The 24,179-nt window shown below is 45.7% G+C and overlaps 4 protein-coding genes and 1 long non-coding RNA gene across 10 annotated transcripts in view; all 5 read right to left on the bottom strand.

Annotated features, from left to right (window-relative positions):
- Nucleotides 1-2,178, bottom strand: part of LOC107323952 — a 111,607-nt gene extending 109,429 nt beyond the window's left edge. For all 3 annotated transcript variants that reach the window (XR_001559375.2, XR_004309514.1, XR_001559374.2), the window contains exon 1: nt 1,945-2,178. This is a non-coding gene — a long non-coding RNA (uncharacterized LOC107323952). The remainder of the gene's footprint in view (nt 1-1,944) is intronic.
- Nucleotides 2,179-2,992: 814 nt separating this feature from the next.
- On the bottom strand, nt 2,993-10,929 carry RRAGC (Ras related GTP binding C). Its single transcript, XM_015883535.2, has 7 exons — nt 10,614-10,929; nt 8,875-9,078; nt 8,026-8,225; nt 7,373-7,487; nt 7,019-7,161; nt 5,738-5,886; nt 2,993-4,976 (listed from the first exon to the last, which is right to left on the bottom strand). Exons 1-7 carry the CDS (start codon nt 10,869-10,871, stop codon nt 4,825-4,827), a joined length of 1,221 nt encoding a protein of 406 aa, XP_015739021.1. The 5' UTR covers nt 10,872-10,929; the 3' UTR covers nt 2,993-4,824.
- Nucleotides 10,930-11,285: 356 nt separating this feature from the next.
- On the bottom strand, nt 11,286-13,695 carry MYCBP (MYC binding protein). Its single transcript, XM_015883543.2, has 5 exons — nt 13,587-13,695; nt 13,381-13,453; nt 12,127-12,175; nt 11,912-12,041; nt 11,286-11,388 (listed from the first exon to the last, which is right to left on the bottom strand). Exons 1-5 carry the CDS (start codon nt 13,599-13,601, stop codon nt 11,344-11,346), a joined length of 312 nt encoding a protein of 103 aa, XP_015739029.1. The 5' UTR covers nt 13,602-13,695; the 3' UTR covers nt 11,286-11,343.
- Nucleotides 13,696-14,347: 652 nt separating this feature from the next.
- GJA9 (gap junction protein alpha 9) lies at nt 14,348-19,196 on the bottom strand. Of its 3 annotated transcripts, none has more exons than XM_015883533.2 (3): nt 17,655-19,196; nt 17,098-17,241; nt 14,348-16,212 (listed from the first exon to the last, which is right to left on the bottom strand). In XM_015883533.2, exon 3 carries the CDS (start codon nt 16,189-16,191, stop codon nt 14,656-14,658), a length of 1,536 nt encoding a protein of 511 aa, XP_015739019.1. In that variant the 5' UTR covers nt 16,192-16,212; nt 17,098-17,241; nt 17,655-19,196; the 3' UTR covers nt 14,348-14,655. The 3 variants fall into 3 exon arrangements, with proteins under 3 accessions (XP_015739019.1, XP_015739020.1, XP_032304806.1); XM_015883534.2 differs by having other exon boundaries at nt 17,098-17,840; nt 18,233-19,196; XM_032448915.1 differs by having other exon boundaries at nt 17,098-19,196.
- Nucleotides 19,197-19,276: 80 nt separating this feature from the next.
- Nucleotides 19,277-24,142, bottom strand: PAQR7 (progestin and adipoQ receptor family member 7). Of its 2 annotated transcripts, XM_015883541.1 has the most exons (5): nt 23,686-24,142; nt 23,427-23,519; nt 22,315-22,452; nt 21,438-21,496; nt 19,277-20,565 (listed from the first exon to the last, which is right to left on the bottom strand). In XM_015883541.1, exon 5 carries the CDS (start codon nt 20,525-20,527, stop codon nt 19,487-19,489), a length of 1,041 nt encoding a protein of 346 aa, XP_015739027.1. In that variant the 5' UTR covers nt 20,528-20,565; nt 21,438-21,496; nt 22,315-22,452; nt 23,427-23,519; nt 23,686-24,142; the 3' UTR covers nt 19,277-19,486. The 2 variants fall into 2 exon arrangements, with proteins under 2 accessions (XP_015739027.1, NP_001310153.2); NM_001323224.2 differs by lacking the exons at nt 23,427-23,519; nt 23,686-24,142 and having other exon boundaries at nt 22,315-22,399.
- Between the last annotated feature and the right edge of the window lie 37 nt (nt 24,143-24,179).

The following is a 24,179-nucleotide window of genomic DNA, read 5'->3' as shown; positions in this document are numbered from 1 at the left end:
TACCATCACTTACAGAGACCAGCATCTTTCTTTACGACAGTCAAAGAATGCTTAATAATCTCAGCATCTCCCCTTCAGAAGCATTAACTTATTAGACAAGAGATTCTTTCCCAGAAAGCAATTATTTTAATCAATGCTAAATCATAGAAGTCATCATCTCTTAACAACTGTCTTTAAAAGCAATTAACTACGCAGTTGTTTCTAAACACCATCAGATCAATGCTGTCAAAGGCAGAAGAACTTCGCTTTGAGTATGAGAAGGAGAAAAAAATATTTATGTAAGGATTGCTAGAAATAAAAGGGACACCATAGACCTGAAACATCTTCCTCACAGTTGTTGGCTTCCCTTATTAATGGGCCCTGTAAATAATATGGGAACATGTAAAAGCTGTGACTGTTCCAAAACTTTCTCTTGCAGACAATCCTCAGGTCACACACTCCAAGAGAGAACAAGACAGCCACCTAGAGGCAAAGCCAACTGGCCTTTGGGTCATGGAGAGACTAAACATCCAAACCCAAAGGTTTTGAGCTGAGAAAACCCATCATAACTCCCCTACTAACCCAGAAATCAAAACGTGACAATATAAGATGATCGTTTATAAAGAAAACACACATTTTCTTGAAAGCAGGATGCTTATTACTATGCAGACCATCGTCCTTAATTGTAGATGTGAAGTCAGTTCTGCTGGATTCATCATTTCCTCTCCCCGTATTGGCTCCAGGGCAGAACACAGCACAACGAGGCAGGTGAGCAGCACTGAGCTTTCGTGCTGCACGCTCATAATACAGCCACAATGCCCTAAGCACTCATTGCTGATAAACTGAGTAAAGCATCACATTCAGCCAGAAGAGCAGAGAGATCTGAGTTGATCTCATTTTAAGTACCCATTTCTTGGTGTATATTTAAAAACATAATAAGCTTATGGATTTGGAGATCACAGACCCCTGGAGGAGGACTCCAGGTGCTCCTTACTGCTCAACTCAGCTCCATTCCCAGCTATGGGAAGGTTTCAAGTGCTTCTGTTAGTACGGCTGGTTTGGAGCAAGCAATGTAGATAAAGGGACTCAGAGAACTGGATGAGTATTGGGCATTATAGACCCAGTACTACAGGCTCTTTTAAACCCATTACAGACACATGGAGTGCTGCCCACTGCAGGAGAACAAACACTCAACTCCCTGACCTCTTCCTGTTTCTACAATAGGGAGCAAAAGAATGGAGTTATCCTTTGAGAAGAGGGGTGCTCACCAAAGAACCTCTTCCCCTTCATTTTCAGACCAGCCCTTTTTTGTTTCACCTCTGATACCAGCAAGAAATCACCTTTGAATTCAATCCAAAAGCACTAAAATGCTTCTTCTGGCTGCCCTTCTAACACAACCTCTTCCCCGGTTTTGCAATGGTTTCACATGTGACCATCAGTAAAGCTATAAAAAGCAGAGCATCCCCTCCTAACCCCATTATGATAAAAGCTTCGAGTCTTATTATTCACTTTAAATAGGAAGAAGCTGAATTCCCCCAAGGAAACACACAAGGTGAGGATTTACTCCACCAGAAACTGAATGGTTGCCACAGAGCTGTGCCTTCACCAGGCAGTCTGATAAAGGACAAGGGAATGATTGAGGTTCCCAGTATTATTTTTAGTTAGAAAAAAAGAATTTCACTTAAATGGAAGAGGTTTATGAATCCTCATTATTTGCTTGTTTTTAATTTGCTTGTTTTAGTCTTCAAACAGTATCTCAATGGAAATACTCTCTTTTTTCTCCTTATTGGCTTCAGGTCATGAAACAGCAGTTAAACAAGGCTAAATGACAATATGGAGTAGATGGAGAACAACAATAAAAACTCCGTTCTGAGAAACACATCAGAAACCAGCTGTGGGCAGACCAAGACAGCGGCTGCTCCCCAGATAGGAAAGAAAAGTAAATATGAAAGACTCAACACTTACCTGTTCCACGTAGGCCAGTTTTCAAAGGAAGGAAATCCTGCTTTGGATTGCAGCGTACTTCAGAGTAGTGCAGTCATATCCATACAACCACGTTGTAAAGGCAAAGTCTCTCACTTCAAACACCACTAATATATCCAAAAAACTCCATTAGAAAGGTTCAGCAGTTCAGTTATTTTTCTTCATCAATTCCTGAAGCCAGACTTTCTTCCACCATTTTAGAATCACAACTTTTTCCCCCCTTGAAAATGACCTTCAGAATAGTCAAAGCTCAGGCCCTCTACTACTAGGCCTTAAACCTGCTCTCCTAATGCCCAGCTGCAGCCCCCAGCATCATTCTGACCTCCTGCTTCAGGGCTGTGCACTATTTATTGCTTCCTTTCCTTCTGAGCATGCCTGGCTGCTTTTCTCCCCCTGCCTGACCAGGTGTCTCAGAGCTAAATCAGCATAACGAGGTCTGATTTATCAAGCTGATTGCTGGGGGGAAAAGAAGAAAAAGAAGTTACGTTATCTAAAGATAAAAAAGCAGGAATGGAAACTTGAATGTTATTAATACGAAAATGTGGATCAAGGACAGAAATAAAGAAAGCAGCCAGGACAAGAGTTCATCCTCCATCACATCCATAGGGCTGCAAGCACAGCTGCATTCCCTGCTGCCAAAACAAAGCAGGACCTCATAAACCTCACCATGGAACCTTACTGCGTCATAAGGAAACACCCAGCACTGCTCAGTGACTGCACCTGCTCCATCAGCCCCACCTTTGCTGGCAGTGTTGGAGGAGCAGCCTGATCCATAGCGATGTCTGGTGAGCCTGCAACAAGCTGGGGCTGATTTATTAACACAGCTGTAATCAAGGCCAAGCAGGATAGCAACATGTGATGCCAAGCTCAGCAGTTAAAGAATGAGAACATTGCTCCTTAGGAGTAAAGGCTTGTTCTCCTTGTAGCTGTGATACGAGGGTGCCATCTGCTGCCCGCAGGTGCTCAAAGCTGACACAGCCAACCTGGAGGGTTTCTTCCTAATAAGAAATAATCACACACACACACAAGCAATAGGAGATCTTTCTCATTTTATTAGCACGGAATCATGTACAGTGAAGACAAAGAGAGGAACGTGTGTACCCAGAACATGAGGAACTACAAAAGTGGGAATGACTTGTTACTTCCTGCCATCTTACCTCTTACTTCTCCCCTCACCTCAAGTACCTGAAAGCTGCCACAGACTTTGCAAGCCACAAAAAACCTTGCAAGCCTGTGTTACACCCTTACAAAACCCTGCAGTCCATTACCCAAAAGGGGCCCAGGTTCAGAACAACTGCCCATAGAGACCTGAACTAAAGCATCTGAATTGCCAGGTCTCATACTGACTTAAATTTGGAGCAAATCCTTTAGGTACTGAGCATCACATAACAGCTTTAAAACAAAGGAAAACAAAAACAACATTTACATGGTATGTGCGTACACCCTAATGTAAATGCATGTATATTCAATTGTACATAGTTCAATGACAATCCATTCTATAAGCACAGAAGCAATGTCGTGGTTATGTCTGACCACATAAATACAAACAGTCACAGAGAACGCTTACAGTTACAGACCTTCTTGTGGAAATCTTTATAGTGGCACTTGTAGTCAGTTGGTCCAGTGGCTTTGGAACACCAACACACACACACAGGGATAGGCAGAAAGTGGCGAGATCTTTGTAGGCCAATAGCCAAGCTTACTGCATATAACAAGGCTGATGTACAATATGACATCTGCAGCAAGGTTACCAATAAATTAGATGAAGACTGCTCTGATACGCTTCCCATAATATGACGGCCAGCATTCATAAAAACAGAAAATAGACAATTCCATTCAGGTCTCATGGTGACAAGAAGCTGTTTGTCACAATGCAGAATCAACCCCTCGAGTGTCAGGTATTATCAGTAGGTTGTGGCACCCTGATATTTAATCGCTGTGCAAGGAGAACAACCACCAGATATTTTTCCTTGTCATGTTTATCAGTCAGAGGATAAAAGAGATCCCACCATCAGAAGCCAGGAATGTGGTCACTTCTTCATTTGTAAAGGGCTGAGCCTGGTTGCTTTGCTCCAGCAGATGGCAGATATTTCAGTTCAGTCAGCATTGGTTTTGTGAATAGGATGACTCAGATTTATGACACCTGTGGTTTTGCAAAAGAGAGTGGGTGATTGATTTCTGATGTTAACATTGCCCTTCCATCAAAGGGGGCACACTGAGAGGTTGTCCAAAGGCCAAGTATCACCATCTCCTCAAATGAAACTGCAGCTCAGTTCTCCAAGCAAACAGTGAATCATGACAGCAGAGCTCTGCCTTGCATCCACTGCACGGGTACAGGTTCCCAAGGATACGCTGAGCAAACCATGGAGAGTGAGAACTTCATGGGATGACTTGCGAGCCACAACTAAAAGCATGGGTTTCACAGGCCCCTCTATCAACTCTGACAACGTTTTGCATGACAAAAGGTTAAACTTAAGCAAAACTGGATATCCCACCAAACAACCCAAAAAAAAAGGCTGAGCAAACGACAATTTGGTGTTTCACATTAAAATCAACTCAACCATTGTGAAGTTTTAACTGGGGCAATCAGTCAGAAACAGACTGTTAGAACAGGACTCCAAACTGAAATACCACTGCACTTGTGATAGAGGTGGTTTCAAACTGACATTTCTAACACCACTGGCCCGAAAGTATTTTTACAGTAGTTCCAGCTGTCCGACATGAGTTACAAGCTGCGGTGCCACACTTAAGGCCACTCTTCTCCTGTGAAACGCACTGCAGGCTTTCAGACTATTTTTCTCTTGTTCCACAAAGCTTTGGATTGAAGAGCTGACAAGTCTATCCAATGTCTTTAGTTTTTCTCTAGACTGCATTCCTGGGTGTGCCATTGTGTGTCACTGCCTTCAGACTGGAGGCGCTGGCTTGATGGTTGCAGATTCTGTGGGAGGCAACACCTACCTCAAAGACCTCGTGAATGGCTTTGCGGAAGCAGTGGAAATTGTAGTCTATCAGACCTGTATATAATTAAAGAGCAGATAAGGGGATGACACAAGACTCCACCCACCCCAAAGATGTTCTAACACATGGAACAGTTAAACATGGTAGTACAGCTTGGTCACCACTTTAATGTTGTCCTCCTCTTTGATGGTGTCACTGATATATATCCTAACTGTGCTGAGTGAAGCTTTCAAGACCAAATAGAGCACAGTTAAAATACATCTGCCTTCCACTATCTGAACAGTCCATAAACACCAAGGTAAACATCATCATTGTTTAAGCTCAATACTTCAAAATCAAGGCTTAGGATTTCATTTCTATCCCATAACTTATGCAAGACCATTCGTACCAATTGCATTCTAAAGGTCCACTATACAATTGGTTAAGCCTGCAACACATTCAATACTGCCCTACATTCCTATTGTATACTCAGTCATATGTTAAAAAGGTTATAGGAGTGCAACAAAGGTAATGGAGAATATGGTTATCACGACACAGCAGCTTGTCAAGCAGAACATGACAACTGACAACACTACAGCAGGTGGTAATGACGAGGCCTCATTAGCTACACAAGTAATTTCAACAGGAGGACATCAATTAAGGCACTGATTCACAAGAACAAAAATAAGATCTCTTTATCTCTAAGAAAGGGGAAAATTCCTCCCAGAAGAAATTAAACAAATTTAATTACATGAAAGTGACTTGTAAAGCCTTATTAATATCTTACAGTTGATAGAAATCAGTAGATAAAAGCCATGCAAATGGGGGAAGCTCTTACCTTTGCGCTCAAAACTTTCTTCTCTAAGAATGCAAACTAACGCCAAAAACTTTGTTACTTCCTTTAAGTACAAGACCGTTGTGTTATTGAGCTTGATAATCGCCATTGACTCTTTATCATAAGCACTTCCAGTGCCATCTTCTTTTAACCTAAGAAAGAATGAGTTGACCCAAGCTGTAACTTAGTAAGACACGCTGCAGTAACTTCAGAGCAAATACTCATTGCCTGAGAAATGTAGTGAGAAGAATAATGCTCATACTGTATTGCAAGCAAGCAAAGAACTTTCAGCACAGGATTTAATGCAACTATAAGTAAGAGCATTTTCACCACTGAAGCTTCCCCAGGACTACAGGAAAGCCAGACCTAAATAGAAGATAAGGCTTGGCTACATACAAACTATGTTATCTGAATAGTTACCAGCAAGCTACGAGCATGCATCCCTTTGATACAGGCTACCAACTGTGTTTAGTTGATACTATTCCCAGCACTCTTAGTGGATACAGCATAGCACACGGGTTGTACCTTCAAACCTAAGAGTCAGTGCTACACACTATCTCACAGCACCCAGTGCCATGTTATGGTATCCAGGAACAGGTTTGAAGATTTAAGGCAAAAGTGGTAAAAACTTCAATGAAGTAACACCTCAGCACAGTTACTTTTAATAAATTAATACAATGGTCTGCATCCTTTTGCTGTATGAGATACTCATAAGATATATTCTGATCCAAGCACTGGTCTGTTCAGTCATCTGGCCTGTTTAGTCACTTGAAGCAGCTCATTAGAAGGTTAAGTATAAGATGCTGTACTCTACATATTTCTACAGGTCACCCTCATAACTATTGAAGGCATGTCTCATAGGAGCATGAAGAGCAGTGGTAAGGACAGAACCTTCAGGAAGACTCACAGCACCCACTTTAATGGGAGCAGTCAGACAACAAGCTCCTGCCATGGACTGTTTGGAATTGAAGCCACATAACAACAAATCACAGCTAACAGAGCAATAAGACAAACCTTACAGTCAGCAAGGCCGGGGTGACCATGCCAAATGAGACAGAGCAATACTCATACTGTACATGAGACACTTGCTTCTAATGTCAAATGGAGGGGGAAAATTGATCAGAAACTTAAGCCAGCTGCCAAATCATTTGGCTTCACTCCAGTTGCTCACAGAAATAATGTGCTCCACAGAGCAACCGACCGCACACTGCAACCTGTGCAGTCTGCAGCCTGCCCTACAGCTTGCAAGGACTTTTTTGCTAGGAGTATTCATCACTTACTTACCCATATATACAGGAAACATCTATCACTACATCAATCATGTCACAGCACAACTCATACGACTGCATGTCCACAGGAGAACTGTCCGTTGCAATGTAGATTTTGCTGACTACATCGAAGAGAAAAGCTTTTTCAATGCCTGAATTCTTTGGAAAGAGAAAGAATTTGAATGAATGTTTCCATTTCAAGTACAATTCATATACTTTCACATTCTTAACAGCAAGAAGCGTTTTAAACAACCAATTCAGAGGCTCCAAACAGAAGCAATTTTCAGAGCACACAGTTTATATCTGAGCAGAAGGAATTGCTTTAGTGTTCCACATACTTCACTTAGAATTCTGTAAGATCACCACTTACTGATATAAAGATGTTTAGCAGATTTTCCAGTGTTGGGAGCTGTGGAATCAGTTTCTGTACCACTTTACTGAAGGCTTCAAATATTGAGTGGTCGTAAATGCTGGTCAAATAAAAGCTGAGAGAGGGCAAGGCAGGAGGGAAGGAAAAAGAGGAGAGATCTGTGAGTCCATCGGAATCGCAGTAGATGATAAAGCTTTGTTTTCTACCACTCAAGCCTACCAGAATACTTAAGGCAAAGGAAATAAGTGCTTAACTAGGTTTCAGTGAGTCCTTCTCCCGACCTTCTATTTTGTCACAATAATACTGAGATGCTGACCATGTTTACAAGCTCCATGAGAATCAAACAGCAGTAAAAAGAGAAATAAAATGACATTTCATTGCCCACCCCTCCAGGCCACCTGCCTAAATTTGGCTTCATGAACAGAATAAAAGCTGGGCAAGAGGGTGAATTGTGAATGTGAGCTTATGAAGAAGTCTGAGTGGAATCTGACAGCTGAATGAAGAATGGCAGATAGGGCCAGATTCAAAAGAGCATTCTATAGTCTCAAGAAATAAACAAGATCTCATTCCAGTCCTTTACCACATGTCAAAGACATTAGTCTGCACACATACAAGCAATAGCAGAATCACATTTGCAGGAATATATAACTCACCTAAGGTGAAGTTTTTCAAGCCCGGCATCTGTGAGGTCATCATTAGCTCTCTGATGAATATCCCTCTGAGTTTCTATTTTATGGTCATCTGATAAACCATCCACTTTATGAATAAAAACTTCAAAGTTCATTTCTGGGTTGACCTTGTAGGCCTTTGAAACTGTGATGTGGAGTCTTGTTAAAGCTTCCATATAGTCATCCTGTGAACAAGTTTTTGGCAGGAATGAATGAAAAAGGCTTTATCTTCAATAACTATTCCATTCAGTACAAAGAAAAACTTCATTTCACTTCTGTAATTAAACAGAAGTTTGGTAGGAGAGAATACCTTGGAGAATCAGAAATCCACGCAGCTTAGATTCTGTTTCATTAGCTATGCAAGGCTCAGTTATACAAAACTAGGCTTCATAGCAAAAGGTGGTTATGCTTCAACTCCAGCACAGCGCAGCAGTGATCTCCAAGGTGGTCCCAACAACCAGGAACTCTCCATCGGTGCAATTCCTAAGTTCACTAGAAGCTACCAGAAACCTAACAGGGCCATTCCCATGACATCGAAGTCAGAGGCGTGCTGACACTACATGAACTCCATAGCAATCAAAAGCAGAGGAAAGAGATAATTGGGTAATTCAGATCATCTAACAGATCAGATTCTCACTGCTCGTGCTCAGAGTACGTGCCACTTTCCACTGTCTCAAATAGGGATATACGTTCCACATAATCAATTCACAGAGCTAAAAGCAATTGCCAACACATAATGAATCTTTCACAAACTTATCTTAAAATACACTCCCGACCACTCTTCTCACAAAGTAAAAGGAAACTTCTTCATAATTCTTAGGGATTTATATTTACCTGAGCGTCAATAACATATATTAGAGCTCCAGTGCCTCTGAAAATCATCTCATAGTCAAATGTAGGGTCAAAAAAGTCCATCTGCCCTGGAAAATCCCATATCTGGAAATTCACAAAGGAGCTGTTGGAAATATCATCCTTGTAGATTTTGTTGGTGCTTTCCAAGAACAGAGTCTCATTTGGAGACATTTTGTGAAACACCACCTGGTAAAAAGAATACAAATAACAGTCTTGACTTTGTCTCAGCGCGAGAGATTGAAAGATTCAAGTCACAGAACTTCTAACAAATAGGTTTGTCTTATATTCTAGAGAGTACAGCTTTATCTACAGTTGCTTCAGTTGTCCCTTTTGGTCCACAGACTGATTCTTACATCAGCCAAGCACATAACCTATTGCCAACCAGAACTGAGAACTAACACACAGCCCATCATTCTTACAAGTGTAAGTAATGATGTTACCTAAAGACATAGATATACTGGGTGTTTTCTAACAGTTTCTTCATATTTTGCTCCATTAGCCAGATCACACCAGCTATAAAGCCTGTGTTAATTAAGCAACTGCAAGAATGGTTCATTTCCAGTCTTAGAAACCCCCATGCAAACTGCTTTAGTCTGGCACTCAGCATTATGGACCAACAGAATCAGACCACTCCAATAGTGCAATACAAGTATAAAAATAACATCTCTCAGTGCCTGGAATAGCTGTCATTGCCTTCCATGACCAGCTGATCGATCTTGGTTGACCTTCTCCCTTCAGGTATCCTACAGGAATGCTGACAGCTCTCACACTGCTTGGTAACCCACTTAGCAGTGATGAACAATATTCTTGCTGTGCTTAGAAAGCCCTGCTGGGATTTCAGCCCTGCCCACAAGATACACAGCTGGGTGGGCAGCACAGCACTGAGTGAGCTCCAAAGCAGTGCATCAGACTCTACTTTTAAGGATAAGGGGAAAGAAATGCACTTTCTCAAGGCAGAAGCACAAGGAAGCCAGGACCTAAATGAGGTTTTAAACAGTGGGACATGTATGGAAAAGCAAGAACAGTTCTAGATAGGTTCCAGCTTTATTGCACAGACTAAAAGCTCCACAAGGTTTGAAGAACGGTTGTAAAGCACTTTGGAAATCAGCATTACTTTGAAGCTCAGCATCTTTCACAAAGAACAGGGCAGAGACTGTGTGCAAAGGTTACAGCAGATGAGGCTCTGAGAAGCATTGAGCTCATCCTCCCTCCCTCCTTCACACTGACCAGGACACAGCATGGATCTAAGCCCATTTCTGCTTCCTAGAGTCAACCCCCATTCTTGGATAAAGCAAAGGAAAAGGCAATAGTAGAATCCAACTGGAAGCACAGGGTTAGCTCTAATACAGGCAAGATACACCAGGCAAACACAAGCAGAGCAGGCAGGCCTGGAATGAGCTACAAAGAGCTGATCTTCTCCACTATGGCTTTGCCTTTCCAAGTGTCCCTTTGGCACTTTGACCATCCAACAGCCTCAGCAGATGCTGTCAGCGATGGCTGCCGTTCACATCACTAGAGACTAAAATAAATCAGTATATGCGTACACAGAGCATTGGGCCCAAATAACAGCATATATACATAACAGGAAAGGCTGACAAGCAATGACAGTGCAGTCTAAAGGCAAACTTTGCTCGCTAACACTTAGCTCGTGCTTTCAAACCCTGTCTAAAGGAAGGGACGGGTGGCTCCGCAGCTCGGGGTAGATGTGGGCCGGCCCTCACCTTCTGGATGGATGACTTCCCACTGCGTCTCAACCCCATCAGAAGGATCCGAGGCTTCGAGTCCGCCCCTCCCGCGCCTCCCCCGGGCCCTCCTGCGCCTCCTCCGGTCCCTCCGGGCCCAGGGCCGCCTTCCAGCTCCGCCTCCTCCTCCTCTTCCCCATAACCGAAGTCTTTAGGGAACGAATCGGCCGTTCCGAAGCTTCCTCCCACCAGGGCCGGTTCCTCCGCCGCACCAGCTCCGCCGAACTGCAGCGCCATGTCGGCCCGGCCCGACCCTCCGCCTGCAACGCAAAGTCCCACCCATTTAGGACCCTATTGGTTGACAACGAAGCTTCTCGCAGCCGATGGAGGAGGTGCTGGGAGACGCTCCGGTCATATGACGGCGAGGGTGGGGACATGGGGCCGAGCCGATATATGGAGCCCCATATATACATAGATCAGCCCCTTCTCAGCCTGCACACACATGCTATACACTCTAATTTACCTCCTGCAATAGAGTTGGGGGTTGTTTTGCCTTTGAAACTCTTACACTGTGTTATTTCCTCTTTCAGCTCCTTCCTACACACACGGAAGTAAAATGACTGACCACAAATAGAGCTGCACACCCCCTGCTTGTCCTTATAGTTGAGATACCCACAGAGACACACAGCACTCACATAGAAGAAGCAGGAGTGCGGTTCACAATAAGCCCTTTATTAATAAAGCCAAGGTACGAAAGGAGAAACTACTGTTATTCATCACGCTTCTCTTCTTCAGGTGGTTCATATTGAGCCAGCTGTGGATTTAAAGAGAGGCAATCAGTTAGATGGGGCATCTTAAAAGACACAGGAGCAGCAGAGTTGGATGTTAATGTTCCATAGGGGTAAAGGGTGACCTCCTGTGGTAAAACCCAGCCACAGACCCATGCCAGGCCTCAATAACTAACACTATTTCCCCTCCTGCTTTGGAATGCCTGAATAGAAAAGCATTAGCTTCCCCCCAGCCCTGCTTTACAAAGCTCTTATGGAACCATATACACATTATCAGATAACAAATGGGACTGAATGATGAGATGGAGTTTCCCACTATCCCTTAATTTACTTATTTTGTTAGCAAAAACTGCATTTCAGAATACAAGTCTTCCATCAGAAGCTACATATAGGCAAGGAATGAGATAATATTCCCAAGGCCAAACCCTATAACATCATAATCAGTTATGGCAGTGAAAGTTAGCTGTATTATAAGTGCCAAAGCACCCTTATCAAACACAGAAGTACTTAGGAATACTAAAAAGACTTGAACACTAAATAGACTTTTACTTTGGATTTCAGTTTCTCATTCTCTTCCAGCACAGCTTCGTATTTCTCCTTCAGCTCTACCAGTTCCATACGAAGCGCCTCCATTTCTGGACTCTCAGGAGCTGAAGCTCCCAGGTGATGCTTCAAAAAGCTGATATTGTGATGTTAAGTATTTCCTCAGCTCAACAGGCTGCTTATAACAGCAAGAACCAACCCATAGAGGACAGAAAGGATACTCCAGTGCGCTGCTTGGTTTCTCTGGCTCTTCATATAAGGCCACTAACACTGCAAATACAAGACGAACAACCATTATAAGACATCCATGCAACTCTAGTTTCCAAAACACATACAGCAGACAGAATAAATACAAGTTGCACACCAAGCTCACAGCATGTTCAAGATTCTCACCTATATCCTTCATGTTAAGGACAGAGATCATCATCATAGTATCTTAGTCATGCACAAGGTGAAACAGAGCATCCTATACTTCAATGGGTGGGCAGAAGGGATTTCTTTGACCCACAGGGGACGATAGGGCTGACAATATCAGGACACGGGGAAATGGTTTTAAGTTAAAAGAGGGAAGATTTAGGTTGGATGTTAGGGGGAAGTTCTTCACTAGGAGAGTGGTTAGGCCCTGGAACAGGCTGCACAGGGAGGTTGTGGATGCCCCGTCCTTGGAGGTGTTCAAGGCCAGGTTGGACGGGGCCATGGGCAACCTGATCTATGGGGTCTCTATGGGGTCTCCTGGGCAACCTGATCTAGTAAAGGTGTATGTTTGGTGGCCCTGCCAGGCAGGGGGGTTGGAACTACATGATCCTTGAGGTCCCTTCCAACCCGGGTCATTCTGTGATTATGGAGCACAAAATGAATGACATAACACACACACACCCCACCATTCTGCTTTGATAAATGCTTCTCAAGGAGCTTAAGCGCCTCCCTCCCATTTTCAGCCACACAAACTGCACAGTTTTAAGCTAAACACTTAAAGTTAGAAGCCAAACTTGCTTGCTGCAGGGCTTGGAAGATTTGTTTTGCTTCCACATTGCAACAGCACAGCCACAGCCAGAGGAAATCAAAGGGCTCCAACACACCTGGGCTGAGCACAGAGCACACCCCTCACAGCTGCTACACCCCATAAGCAACGTGCTTTATTAAGTAGGAATATAACACCATGTTGAAAGGATCTTGAGAGCACAAAGGGATCATAGAATTATGCAGATTGGAAAAGACCTCAAAGATCATCAAGCCCAACCACAGCCTAACCAGAACCCTAAAACAACCCTACACTAAATCATACCCCTTAGCAATCATTTAAAGCACAGTGAGCCATAAGAAAGAGATAAATACGTTGAGCTTTCAACGTGCTTTTCTTTCCTATCCAGATAAGCACAGACACCTCCATTAAACCCCAGTATTAGGGGGCTGGCACAGCACATTCCCATTGCTCGGCCCCAACCCAACCCATACAGGCCTTCAATCCTCCTTACCCTTAGTGAGCGTATCCAACACCCCCGACTTCTCCAGGTAGCGCCGAAACTGCTCCCTCTTCGAATCCGCGGCCTGAAGGAGGACGCCCACACTGTCAGAGCACCGGCACATCCCTACCTACACACAGCTCGACCCCTCCCCACCACCAAGGGTTTGGGGGGTTATAAGGAAGGCCCCTCCACCCTCTCGGGCCCGCAGCCCCTACCTTGTGGTGCGCCATCTAACCCCGCAACGCCCGCACCGCCACCGCCCGCCTCTTATATGGCGGCCCCGGCTTCCTACCGTTGGCATGGCGACCCAACCGGAAGTCCCGGTCTCTATCTCTGCGACTAGGCCTTCCGGTTGTGGGAGGTTTGCGCATGCGCGGTGCTTGCAGGCTTCGGCCTGGCCCTGTATCTATACCTGTATCTATATAGATATGTTGGTCTATATGGCTGGCAATAAGAACCCATTCAGAGCCCTATATCTGCCCTTTGGGTTCCTTTCTAACCTTCCAGACTCTTGAGCTGCTACATACGAGCCCCTCAGTGCTGTCTCTTTGCTCTTTAAGCTGTGAAGTCAACACGTTTTTTGCTATAGAGGTGTCAAATGCAAATGGGGTATTCACATACACAGCATGGGGTTAAATGAGCATAATAGCACCTAAATATATCCAAAATGTCCAACCCTACATCTACACAGAGCTGAACGCACACACACTGAGAACACAAACAGCAGCTGCTGGAGAAACACCTGCAGTGAATGGATCTTCCACCTCATTTCATTTACTGGTCTCCATACAATAGATTCTGAGACTGTAATTTGTTCTTTTATGTTTATTGCTTACATATTACCAGCTATTGTAATCCCAGCTTCTCCTCCTGTGTGGCTTTGTATGTGGATTTATATGATGTATATGATGTATATGGTGTAAATGATGTATATGATGTATATGTTGTATATGATGTATATATGATGTAAATGATGTATATGGTGTATATGATGTATATGTTGTGTATGGTGTATATTATGTATATGGTGTATATTATGTATATGGTGTATATGATGTATATGTTCTCCTTAGCTGGAAGGTTAATGCAGAAGATTGGCACAGAGGTTGAAGCCATCCCTCCATCGCCAGCGAAGCAAGAAGTTACTGAGCTAAAAGCAAAGGGCTGAGCTTCTATCTTAACCTCTGCGGAAGAACTGGTTAAAGCTGAATGAGGAAGCTGCTCCTGGGCTGCTCTTATCACAAAGCCCAGCAGTTACCCAAGCACAGTGCTTGGGCAGCCATGCTATATCTGCAGGTCGGTGGGGGCTCTCCGGCTGCTTGCACTGCTTGACAGCGACAGCCGCCCTGATAAGGGCAGTGGTTGGGGGCTGCCACAGCCCCTGCTCTGCTTGGAGCCAGTGCTGGCCTCCCCTGCTGAATCAGGGGTGTTGGGGCGGCTGGGGTGCCGGGTGTCAGCTTTGGGGGGCAGTTGGCTTGCACTGAGGCTGCTCCGTCTCCTGCTGCTGCTCTTTGTAAGGGAGTTTGTGGAGGATCCAACACTCTCAGCTGCTGTGCAGCAGTTCCAGGAGGAGATGATTCCGTGCTGTCTTCTGAGGCTGGCAACAGGAAAAGGCTGCAGGGGAGGCTGCGACAGCATCTCAGCAAAGCTTCTCGAAGCTGTATCTGCATTCTGAGTACCAGCAAGGAGGTGTTTCTGATCAGCTTCTTTCTGCGAGTTCCTCCTTTCAGTCGCAGGTCTGCCCAGCAAACCTTCCCTGCACTCTGTGCTGGCATTCGGAGTCTGACCAGCTAAAGCATTCGTAGCTGGCCTTTTCTTGGGCAGTTTGTTTTCCTGGTTGTGCTGGGTGTAATTGCCTCTGTTTTCTGCGTGGTTGTTTTGAATGGGCTGGAAGATGGGAGCAGAGTTTAAGGCTGGGTAGATGGCAGTGTCTGTTTGCTTCTCCATTAAAAAGGCATAACCACCAAGTACAGAAGGGAGAGTTTTTGGAGGAGTTGCAGATATTCCCAGAGAAGAGCGGGGTATCACTGAGTATTTCTTGCATTTGTTTGTATAGAAATTCCCACGATCATCCTTGTTTTCCTCCTGCCCACACAGACCTATTTTAATCTTACGGAATCCAAGGTGGATAATCTCCAAGACATTTAAAAGCAATGATACGGTCGCTATTGACTGCATGAATAGGATGAATACTGTCTTTTCAGTTGGTCGTGATACAAAGCAGTCGACTACATTTGGACATGGATCTCTGTGACATTTATAAAGGGGATCCAGGCGAAACCCGTAAAGCAGATACTGCCCAATCATGAAACCAACTTCCACTGCAGACCTGGTGAAAATATGTATCACGTAAGTGCAGAGCAATGAACCTCGTAGGGGTGCTTTGTTCAGCTTCCTTTGGTCCAGCTGCCGGAGTTCCCTCTCCAGCCTTCTCCTGTATTCTGTCATTTCTAATTCAGTGCTTTCAAGTTCCACTCTCACCTGAACTTTCTTCTTCTGTCTCTCTTTCTCTAAGGCTCTTAGTCTGTATAAGGCATGACCCATATACACCAAAGAAGGAGAAGACACAAAGATAACTTGCAAGACCCAGTATCTTATGAGAGAGATGGGGAAGGCCTCATCATAGCATATATTGCTGCAGCCAGGTTGCTCTGTGTTGCAGATAAATTCTGACTGTTCATCATTCCAGACGTCCTCAGTGGCCACTCCAAGGACAAGCATTCGGAACACGAAGAGGATGGTTAGCCAAATCTTGCCAATAATAGTGGAGTGAATGTGAACCTCCTCCAGAATGCCTCCAAGGAAATTCCAGTCTCCCATGGTTATTGTGCCATCTTAACACTGGAACGTATGAGAGAGCAAGCATCAGATAACTGTAAAAGCTGCAGCCCTTCATTATAAAACGGATGACACCATCACACGGTGTCAATTGCAACATGACACTACTCGTTGGCACTGTAGGCATTATTATTCCTCAGCTATGAGGCAAAGTTGTCCACCTGTGTCTAATTTATCACTAATAGACACTCAGGCAAGGATGTAACTATGAGGTATGCAGCACCCCCAATGCATCTGAGTCAGTGAAAATACAGTGCCTGCCTCACAGCAGGACTGGACATGCAGGGATCTGCTTCCCCATCATCCAATAGATGCCACTGTGACAGTGGGATATTTATCTGTAGGATACCTGAGAAGGTATCTGCAGGCAAACAGAGAAAATACTTCCTGTCCCCTAGTGCTAAGCAAATAAACAACCCCCCGTCACCAGTCCAGTTCTGCTTCATGACACCTCTGTTTGAAGTACAGAACAGTATCCAAGCACCAAGTGCTGCTACCTTTGCCCACGAGCCTATGAGAAAATGAATGACTTGTGCAAAAAATTATCTGCTGGCTTCATAAACGGTTCTGTCTGTAGATATAACGTTACTTTGTTTGGACTTCAATCACATTAAAAGCAGCATAATCTGATTTTTTAGCATATAGGTCATTTGACACAGAGTTTTCAGTTCAAATGTGATTAGTTTTCGTGCTGTAAAACAAGAATGTTAAGGAAGTAAATGGATGTTAAATTCTTGTGGCTGCTCTGCCTCTGACTACAGAGGAAATGTTACATTAAGACCACAATTAAACACGAAAATACACTTTCAAACTGGCAGACAAAGAGGTGTCAGACATCATAAAAGAGAAACAAACTAAGATAAACAGCACATTAGAAACAAAACATACCTTTCTTTACAGAAAATGTGTAACATTAAGCTCTATGGTGTCCACTGACAAGCCCTGACATCTTCCATCCGTGTGTTGAACTGTTGATGTCCCCACCGGAGCAATTGGTGGAGTGCAGGCTCTGCACACTTGAATTTATATTTGCTGGGGATGGAGGGAGGAGAAAATCAATGTGTTGGTCCGTCTGCTGCAGCTCCGAGCACAGTCCAACTGTGAGCAAATTAATATTTAGGGGGATGCGGGGGGGACATATTTAAAGAAAAGCTAGAAATGAAAAATCCATTGCTTGAGCTTCCTTCCAGTTATGTTTCCTTTCACCTTTGCTGCACCCCCAAAAGGACAGAGGCACATCTGCTGTGTTGGAACTTCCCAGCATAAGCAGAGATGTGGAAGGGCTGGCTGGGTCCATAGCAGCCCAGCATGAGGCTGAGACATGGCACTAAACGCTCCTTTAGGTTTCTCTGATCAGTGCCCTGCTAAAGTGCATCACCAACACAAGTGTCCTGCATAGGATGAATGCGCTTCCTCTACAGCAGCTCCAAAGATCCCATCGATACCTTTTCATTTCGGTCTGAGGATCAGTCGATAGGTCACGTCCGATTTCACAGCTGGGTGGCAGTGAGAGAAGCACTCGATTGCTCCGGCTGTGCCACCAGTGCTCTCCAGTTAGCAACACTGGGGCATCATCCTGCTGCCACTGAGGGATCTTCATCCATCCATGCAGTCCACAGATGGATCCCAACCTATGCAAAGATGCTGAAGCTCTGTTTGGTGTTAGAGGAAGCATTAGAAGTATCCCCTGACAGCTCCATGGTAGTGATGTGCTGTTCTGTGCTTTAGTGCAGGTACTTTGCAGCTATAACTCTTTACATGGGCTGTCACACCAATACTCAGCATTTAGCAGTGCCAGGACAGAGCACTGCTTTCTTTCAGGTCAAGATGTCACACCATTCACTTTTACCATAGTTCGTTTTGCTGTAAAATAACCTTATCCTTTATCTAACTACTAAATTGGGTATTCTTAGGTCAAACTCCCTGAAGTTCCTTTGATCAGGGAAACATCCTCCCAAGGCCTTTTCATTCCTACTCATCAGCAACATGCACTTCATGTGCAGAATTGATTTTGATTCCCTACTCGATTTGTCTGACCCACAACGACCAACTGGATAACGAGATCACAGGCATCAGGCATGGGCTGTCAGCATAGCGCAGGCTCACTCTGATAGTTCTGTTTCCATGGTTGCATCAGGGTCACAAAGGATGAACTACAATACTGACAAATTCGGACAATCACACCACTTAGCATTGCCCATGACTGCAAAATGGAGCAGTACTGCGTTAGGAGGTGGATTGCAGAGCACTGTACAGAGACGCAGTGCTGATATTGCACCATTCTCAGTGCTGGTGTATGGGATCTATTGTTATTGCTACGATATCCCATGCAGTATATCCCATCCCAGTATGATATCCCATCCCAGTAGGTGCAGACTGGTGGACCCGCTTTCCCAAGCACTATTTGAGGATGCCCTGGCATTACTTGGAGGGTTAAGGTGGTTTTTGGTTTGGACACCCTTCATTCCTGCACAAGTTCCTTTCTCCTTTGTAAAAAGCTCTTTGCAAGGCAGTAGGGTACTCAACGTTCCACACTAACGTGCTTTGTGCTGAGACAGCTCAATAACATTCAGGACTTCTTGGCCTGGGTATTTTGCAGATGAAAGGAGGCGACATTTGATTGCCAAGAAATACCAACCTGACGTGCCTCAACATCTTCAGACAAAAGCTGGTTGGCACAGCACTGCTTGGCATTGAGTGCTGGAGCCAGAGGGCAGCAGTTGTGGCTCTGCTACTAAACAAAGCAGGGGATTGGGAAAAGAAGCAAGGATTTAGCAAAGGCAGCTCTTATCTGAGCAGCTGGACAGTGTCCTGCTAGATAACATCTTCAACTAGGGGAGCAGTGCTCATTGTTCACCTGCACTGCAACACACTGCTCCACACAGCCTTCCTGGAAACACACAGAGATGCAAAGCAGGGCAGGGCTGGGAGAGGCCATGCAATGTCCCATCTGCAGGTAAAAGGAATGCAGCCCCACTGCTGCTGATGTGATGGAGGGGACAGCTTTGGGGACCCCTGGAACAAACCACACAGGGCACAGCAGAGACCAGGCTGCACCACAATGACAAACCGTTCTATCTGTTTATTCAGATATAGGAACTAAACCAGTGCACTATTGCATGAATACGATGGGATTAATTCTGAATTAAAAAGCATGAAGAGCAGCTCTTATTCTCCCTTCCTGGAGAGAGCAGTGCCAAGTGACAGTCCGCAAAGCGCTTCCTTCCTCTCCTCAGAGCATCCTTTGGCCATTGCATCCCTTACTCTGCCCCAAATCTCAGTCTTCTTTGAAGCTCAGCTTGTCCCTCACCTTCCGTGCCATGTATGCAGCCGTGAGCACGGAGCAGGTCACAGTGAGCACACACAGGGCAGAGAAGTGCTGAGCCAGGTCACCCTGCAGCGAGGAGTAGATGTGCCGCCTGGACTCATAATCCAGCACCACAGCCTCAATCTGTGCCAAGGTGCAAAGCACCAAGAAGACATGAAAGATCTGATGGCTTTGCCCAAAGAAATAGCATTTCCCAGGGAGAAACTTCTCTGGGTAAGGATGGGAGAAAAAAAAGGCACCGATGAGAAAGAACAGCACCTGGCACTTGTGGTACAGCAGGGCTGGGTCTGTGTGCCCTGCAGGTGATGCTGTGTAGATGCGGTGCACAACAGGGCTGATGTCCAGCAGGTAGGCCAGGCCTGATGGTGCCTCCTGGCACAGCCGGCTCAGCAGCCACGCTGTCTGATGGTAGCGAAACTTGGCATAGCAGGAGCCTGCACACGACAGCCAGGCCAGCAGTGCAGCTGTAGGCATAAAGAAGCCCCGGATCCTCTCATGCCAGCTGGGCTCGATGGCATAGTAGTAGTGCACCAACGCACTGCCATACTGATAGATGGCCACCCCCACATAGTCCATGAAGAAGAAGCTGTAGTGCCAGAATTCAGACTTGGCTTGCAGGAGGTGAGCGAGCGTGCTGAACGTCAGGTAGGTGATGGATGCTGTGATGATGATGAGGAGAGGCTGGGCATGGGGGTCCTGCCCAAAATCCACCCTGTGGGAGAGCTGCTGGAAGCGCAGCAGCAGGATCAGCGTGGCCACCAGGTGGGTCCACACATTGATGGCTTCATTGTGTTGTTGGAAGAGCGTGAAGAAATAATAACGCCAGGTCTGGTGCACAGGCCGGTAGCCGGTGTGGATGTAAGGCTTCCAGAAGACCCTTGGCACCTCGGAGCTGCTGACAGTGGTGGGCACTGGGGGGGCCAGCAGTTGTGGGACCTGGCGCACGTTGATGAAGAGGCGGCTGAGCTTCTCTGCCACCATCGCTGCCATGGCACAGGCACAGCACAGCTCTCGTTGCTCAAAAGAACCTTGGGACAAAAGGACAACTTTACTAAAGTCAGCAATAGAAACTGCCTGAATGTGGTTTTTTTTTCCCCCCTCTAATATATAAAATCCTGCATGACTAAAGAGTGGCCTCATTATCACTAAATGACTAAAAACAGCAATATGAAGGAATGGGAATGGATGCTTCACAAGTGCCACCGGTGTGCCCTATTCCATACAGGTGACAGCAGCTGGAAGAGCAGGTAATTAACCCTCCAGGGCATACTGGCTCCTAGAGAAGTTCATCTCACTCCCTCCCTGCAGTTTAGAGTGTTCTAACAACTTCCCCCTCCAGCAACAGCCCCAACTTTCCCTTGCTGGTTGCCTGCAGTATCTGTGTTCCCAAGCTGCATCCTCCTGAGTGCACAAATAACTGTGACATCAGAAACAGGACGTGTGAGTGAGCTGCTCTGAGTTCTCACCATCATTTCCCAGCTCCATATTTTCCATGTGGCTTCCCACAAAGACAGTGCAGCCTGAGTTTGTCCGGTTGCATCACTGATGTCCAGCAGCGTAATCTCTGTGAGCAAGCTTTCCATATTTACATTATTGCAGCTGCTGTCCCCACTGAGATAAAGGCAGCCTCCCCAGCTTGTTTTGCCTTTCCATGGCAGCCTTCAGAACTGAATGGAATTTGCTCCAGGTGATCCCCCACCCCACCCGTTACCCACTCTTGCTCAGACAAGTTGGGAAGAAACCAACCCAGCTCCGGTGCTGCTTTAAGCCTCAACTCCTGCCAACTTCAGTCACTTCAAGTACAGCTCAGCCAGGAAAAGCTCTTCAAAGTTTGGAAATAGGAGGGGGAGGGAATGGGACTGGGTTTATAAACAAGAAACGACAGAAACAACAAACCCACCTCTAGAATTTCCTCATCAGAATGGAGCAGATAGGTTCAGAACTCAGGCCTGCTTGAAGCTGGGGAGCAGAAATGCAAACAAAATCAGTTGTTTACTGCTTGGCTTCCCTCTTCAATGTTATTTCCCCACCTTGCCCGGTGACCGAGGCACTGCACCAACAGCAGCCACCGGCACAGGTTGACCCTTGTCCTTGCTTGACCTCCTATGACACGGGCAAGGTGCCCAGGGAAAGCCAACCTTCCATGCTCACAGACCTGCTGATCTCAAACAGCTTTTGCTGTTAGCAAAAACAGAACTGCCCGGGTGAGGCTGATTTGACCAAATCTTTCCAAAATCTTTCCAAACAAAGCCCTGGTGTCGCACAAAGAGCTCATCCTTGTGTCTGCGTATGGGGAAATGGCTTCAGCTTGACAGTTATGCTGCAAAGAGCCCTTAGGAGCTGCCAGGGGAAATGCGTGCTCAGAGCAGGGGGCAGGAAAGACACCGGGACATGGTGCAGGCTCTGACACTTGTCAGAGCAGGATTTAATTAAGCAAAGCTCTTTCTGGCTGCAAAACCCGAAGCAATGTTCGCTATGAGCAGAGCAAGTTTTGCACTGTGCCAGCAATCATTAACCCGGCTTAAGCTCGGAATAACAGCCCCCACACACCCGTGAGATGTCAGCAAAGCTGCCTTTAACGCCTGTTATTTCCTTCGGAGTTTTTCTTGCCCCCAGCAACACCCTCCGGATGGGATGGGATGCAGCCTCAGCCTTTATCCACCGCACAGACGGCGTTCAGCATCCCCGCAGCACAGCCCAGCTCCCCACGACCCCTCAAGGGTCCCCCCCATCCCAACCCTTGTCCTCCCTTCCCCTTCCCAGCCGCCCACCCTCACCTGCTGAGCTCCCCCAGCGGCTCCTTTTCCGACGGAGGCTCCGTAGCGGTCGAACCAGCTCCGCCCCACCGGGAAACGCCGCCGCCCCGCGGGGAGGGCATCGCAGGGAGCAGCGATAGAGCAGCCCTCGGCCTCCGCCTATCGGAAAGCCTTGTATCATTCCCTTATTTACCATTAATCCAACCCTGTACCTCCATTGCCTCCCAGAATAAGGCTCCATCGTTTTTGTAACTCGGTCTATGAGCTCGTTGCAGTCATTTTTAAGCCACTTTCCTGCCTAAGCACAAAAGCAATTTTCCTCCTCCTCCCTCAGTACTCACTTCACTCCCATCTCAGAACCCCTCTCTAAGGAGTTAAGCTCCATTTCCACTCGCAGCAGAAGGAAAGAACTAAGTTGGGCCCTTCTGTTCCTTCATCTTTGCATCTGACAGCTTTTGGCAAGGCAGAAACTCGGGTTTTCAAAGCCTTTGCTTTCTTAGTGCCAGTTGGGTTTTGGCAGCGCTGTCATCCTTCTCTCCTCCCCCTAAAGGAAGGGGGGGGGGGGGCTTCCAGCATTAGGGGTACTTGGGTTTTGTTCAGGCAGCAGATGAAGACATTAAGCTCAAGAGCTGATTTCATTGCTATGATCTTAAACATAGCAAGTGATTCAGAGATGACTTAAAGCCTCTACAAGGCAGTAAGGATACACTCACTGCTTCGAGCTTGTCTCCACATGGAACTCATTGCACGCTCCTGCAGGTGGATTTGCACACAAATTGCTTCCACTGCAGTAACATGGGCCTCTAAACCCCACTAAACCTGCCCCATTCCCCATTGCAGCTGGCAGACACAGCCTGTTTTAAGCTGTTATCTATGATACCAGCCTTCACACACATCTCAGCCATCCCACCTGTCACCATTGGCTTTATTTCACTGTACTGGCCAACTTTTGTTTCAGCTGAAGCCTTACCCCACACCCCCCATTTTTGGCTAGTTAAGTACAAGTTCAATACAATCAAAAGCACTAAGCATGAAATACAAAAGCTCCCTAAATGTTTCCTCATTAGCAAACCCCAAAGATACAAATGACCCAGGACTCAGTTAAAACCCATTGAAGAAAAAGAAATCCTCACCTTGTTTTCCATGCTCCAAACATCGAACTGTCACCAGCTTGGAGCCAGATGATCCAGGTGTGAAGGAAACCCGAATAAACACAGCAGCAAACCCTAAAGATCAAGGGCACAGCTTTGGGAAGGCAGGATGGGACCGGCCTCAAAGCCCAGCCACTCTGTGCCTGACAGAAGGTGCACAATGCTGAGCTTCCCTGCTATGAGAAGCCAATTGCTTCAGGTCAGGGCATTGTTCATAATGAAAAGGGGGTGACAAACTCACACTAACTGCAGTCTTGTCTTTAGTGCAGAGCAGCATTGAGTTCTTGTGATTAAGATGGTGATCTTAGAGGAAAAGAAGGTTCTTGGTTTCTTAAAGCACCAGCACAATACAGACACTCCTGAAAAGCACATGATGCCAATATAGAGGGGGGGATTTAGCTTTTACCAAAGCTCTGTGATGCTGCAGGAAGTGGTACAAGGCCCAGTTCAATAACACAAGTTATCTTCTAAAAAGCCCTTACCAAATAAAAACCAAACACAAGGGTCAGATCAGAGTCATGTGGCAACAAAGATGTGTTTGTCCGAGCATCAGCATCTGAAGGGAGGTTGGTTCTAAAGCATCTCAAGGAAAACAAATAACAGCTGACAACTGCTGAGGTGTCAAAACAAAGCTCTGATTGTAAAACCGAGACAATGAAAGCGCTTTAGGGAAGAGCCAGTTATGCAGCATTGCCCATAGATGTAAGGAAAAGTGCTGTTACAGAGCTTTTCTGT

Source organism: Coturnix japonica, chromosome 23, assembly GCF_001577835.2.
Source record: "Coturnix japonica isolate 7356 chromosome 23, Coturnix japonica 2.1, whole genome shotgun sequence".
NCBI classification, from domain to species: domain Eukaryota; kingdom Metazoa; phylum Chordata; class Aves; order Galliformes; family Phasianidae; genus Coturnix; species Coturnix japonica.
Note: the sequence above shows the minus strand (reverse complement) of the source record. Positions and strands in the feature narration are given on the sequence as shown.

Excerpts from the sequence above, each read along its gene's own strand:
- RRAGC (XM_015883535.2), bottom strand. The coding sequence starts at position 10,871 with ATGGCGCTGCAGTTCGGCGGAGCTGGTGCGGCGGAGGAACCGGCCCTG. Across the intron at positions 9,079-10,613 it reads GGAAGTCATCCATCCAGAAG|GTGGTGTTTCACAAAATGTC; the intron begins GTGAGGGCCGGC and ends TCTTTTTACCAG. Across the intron at positions 4,977-5,737 it reads AGAAAGTTTTGAGCGCAAAG|GTCTGATAGACTACAATTTC; the intron begins GTAAGAGCTTCC and ends AATTATATACAG.
- MYCBP (XM_015883543.2), bottom strand. Across the intron at positions 12,042-12,126 it reads AAACCAAGCAGCGCACTGGA|CTTTTTGAAGCATCACCTGG; the intron begins GTATCCTTTCTG and ends TCACAATATCAG. Across the intron at positions 11,389-11,911 it reads ATGAGAAACTGAAATCCAAA|CTGGCTCAATATGAACCACC; the intron begins GTAAAAGTCTAT and ends TTAAATCCACAG.
- GJA9 (XM_032448915.1), bottom strand. The coding sequence starts at position 16,191 with ATGGGAGACTGGAATTTCCTTGGAGGCATTCTGGAGGAGGTTCACATT.
- PAQR7 (XM_015883541.1), bottom strand. The coding sequence starts at position 20,527 with ATGGCAGCGATGGTGGCAGAGAAGCTCAGCCGCCTCTTCATCAACGTG.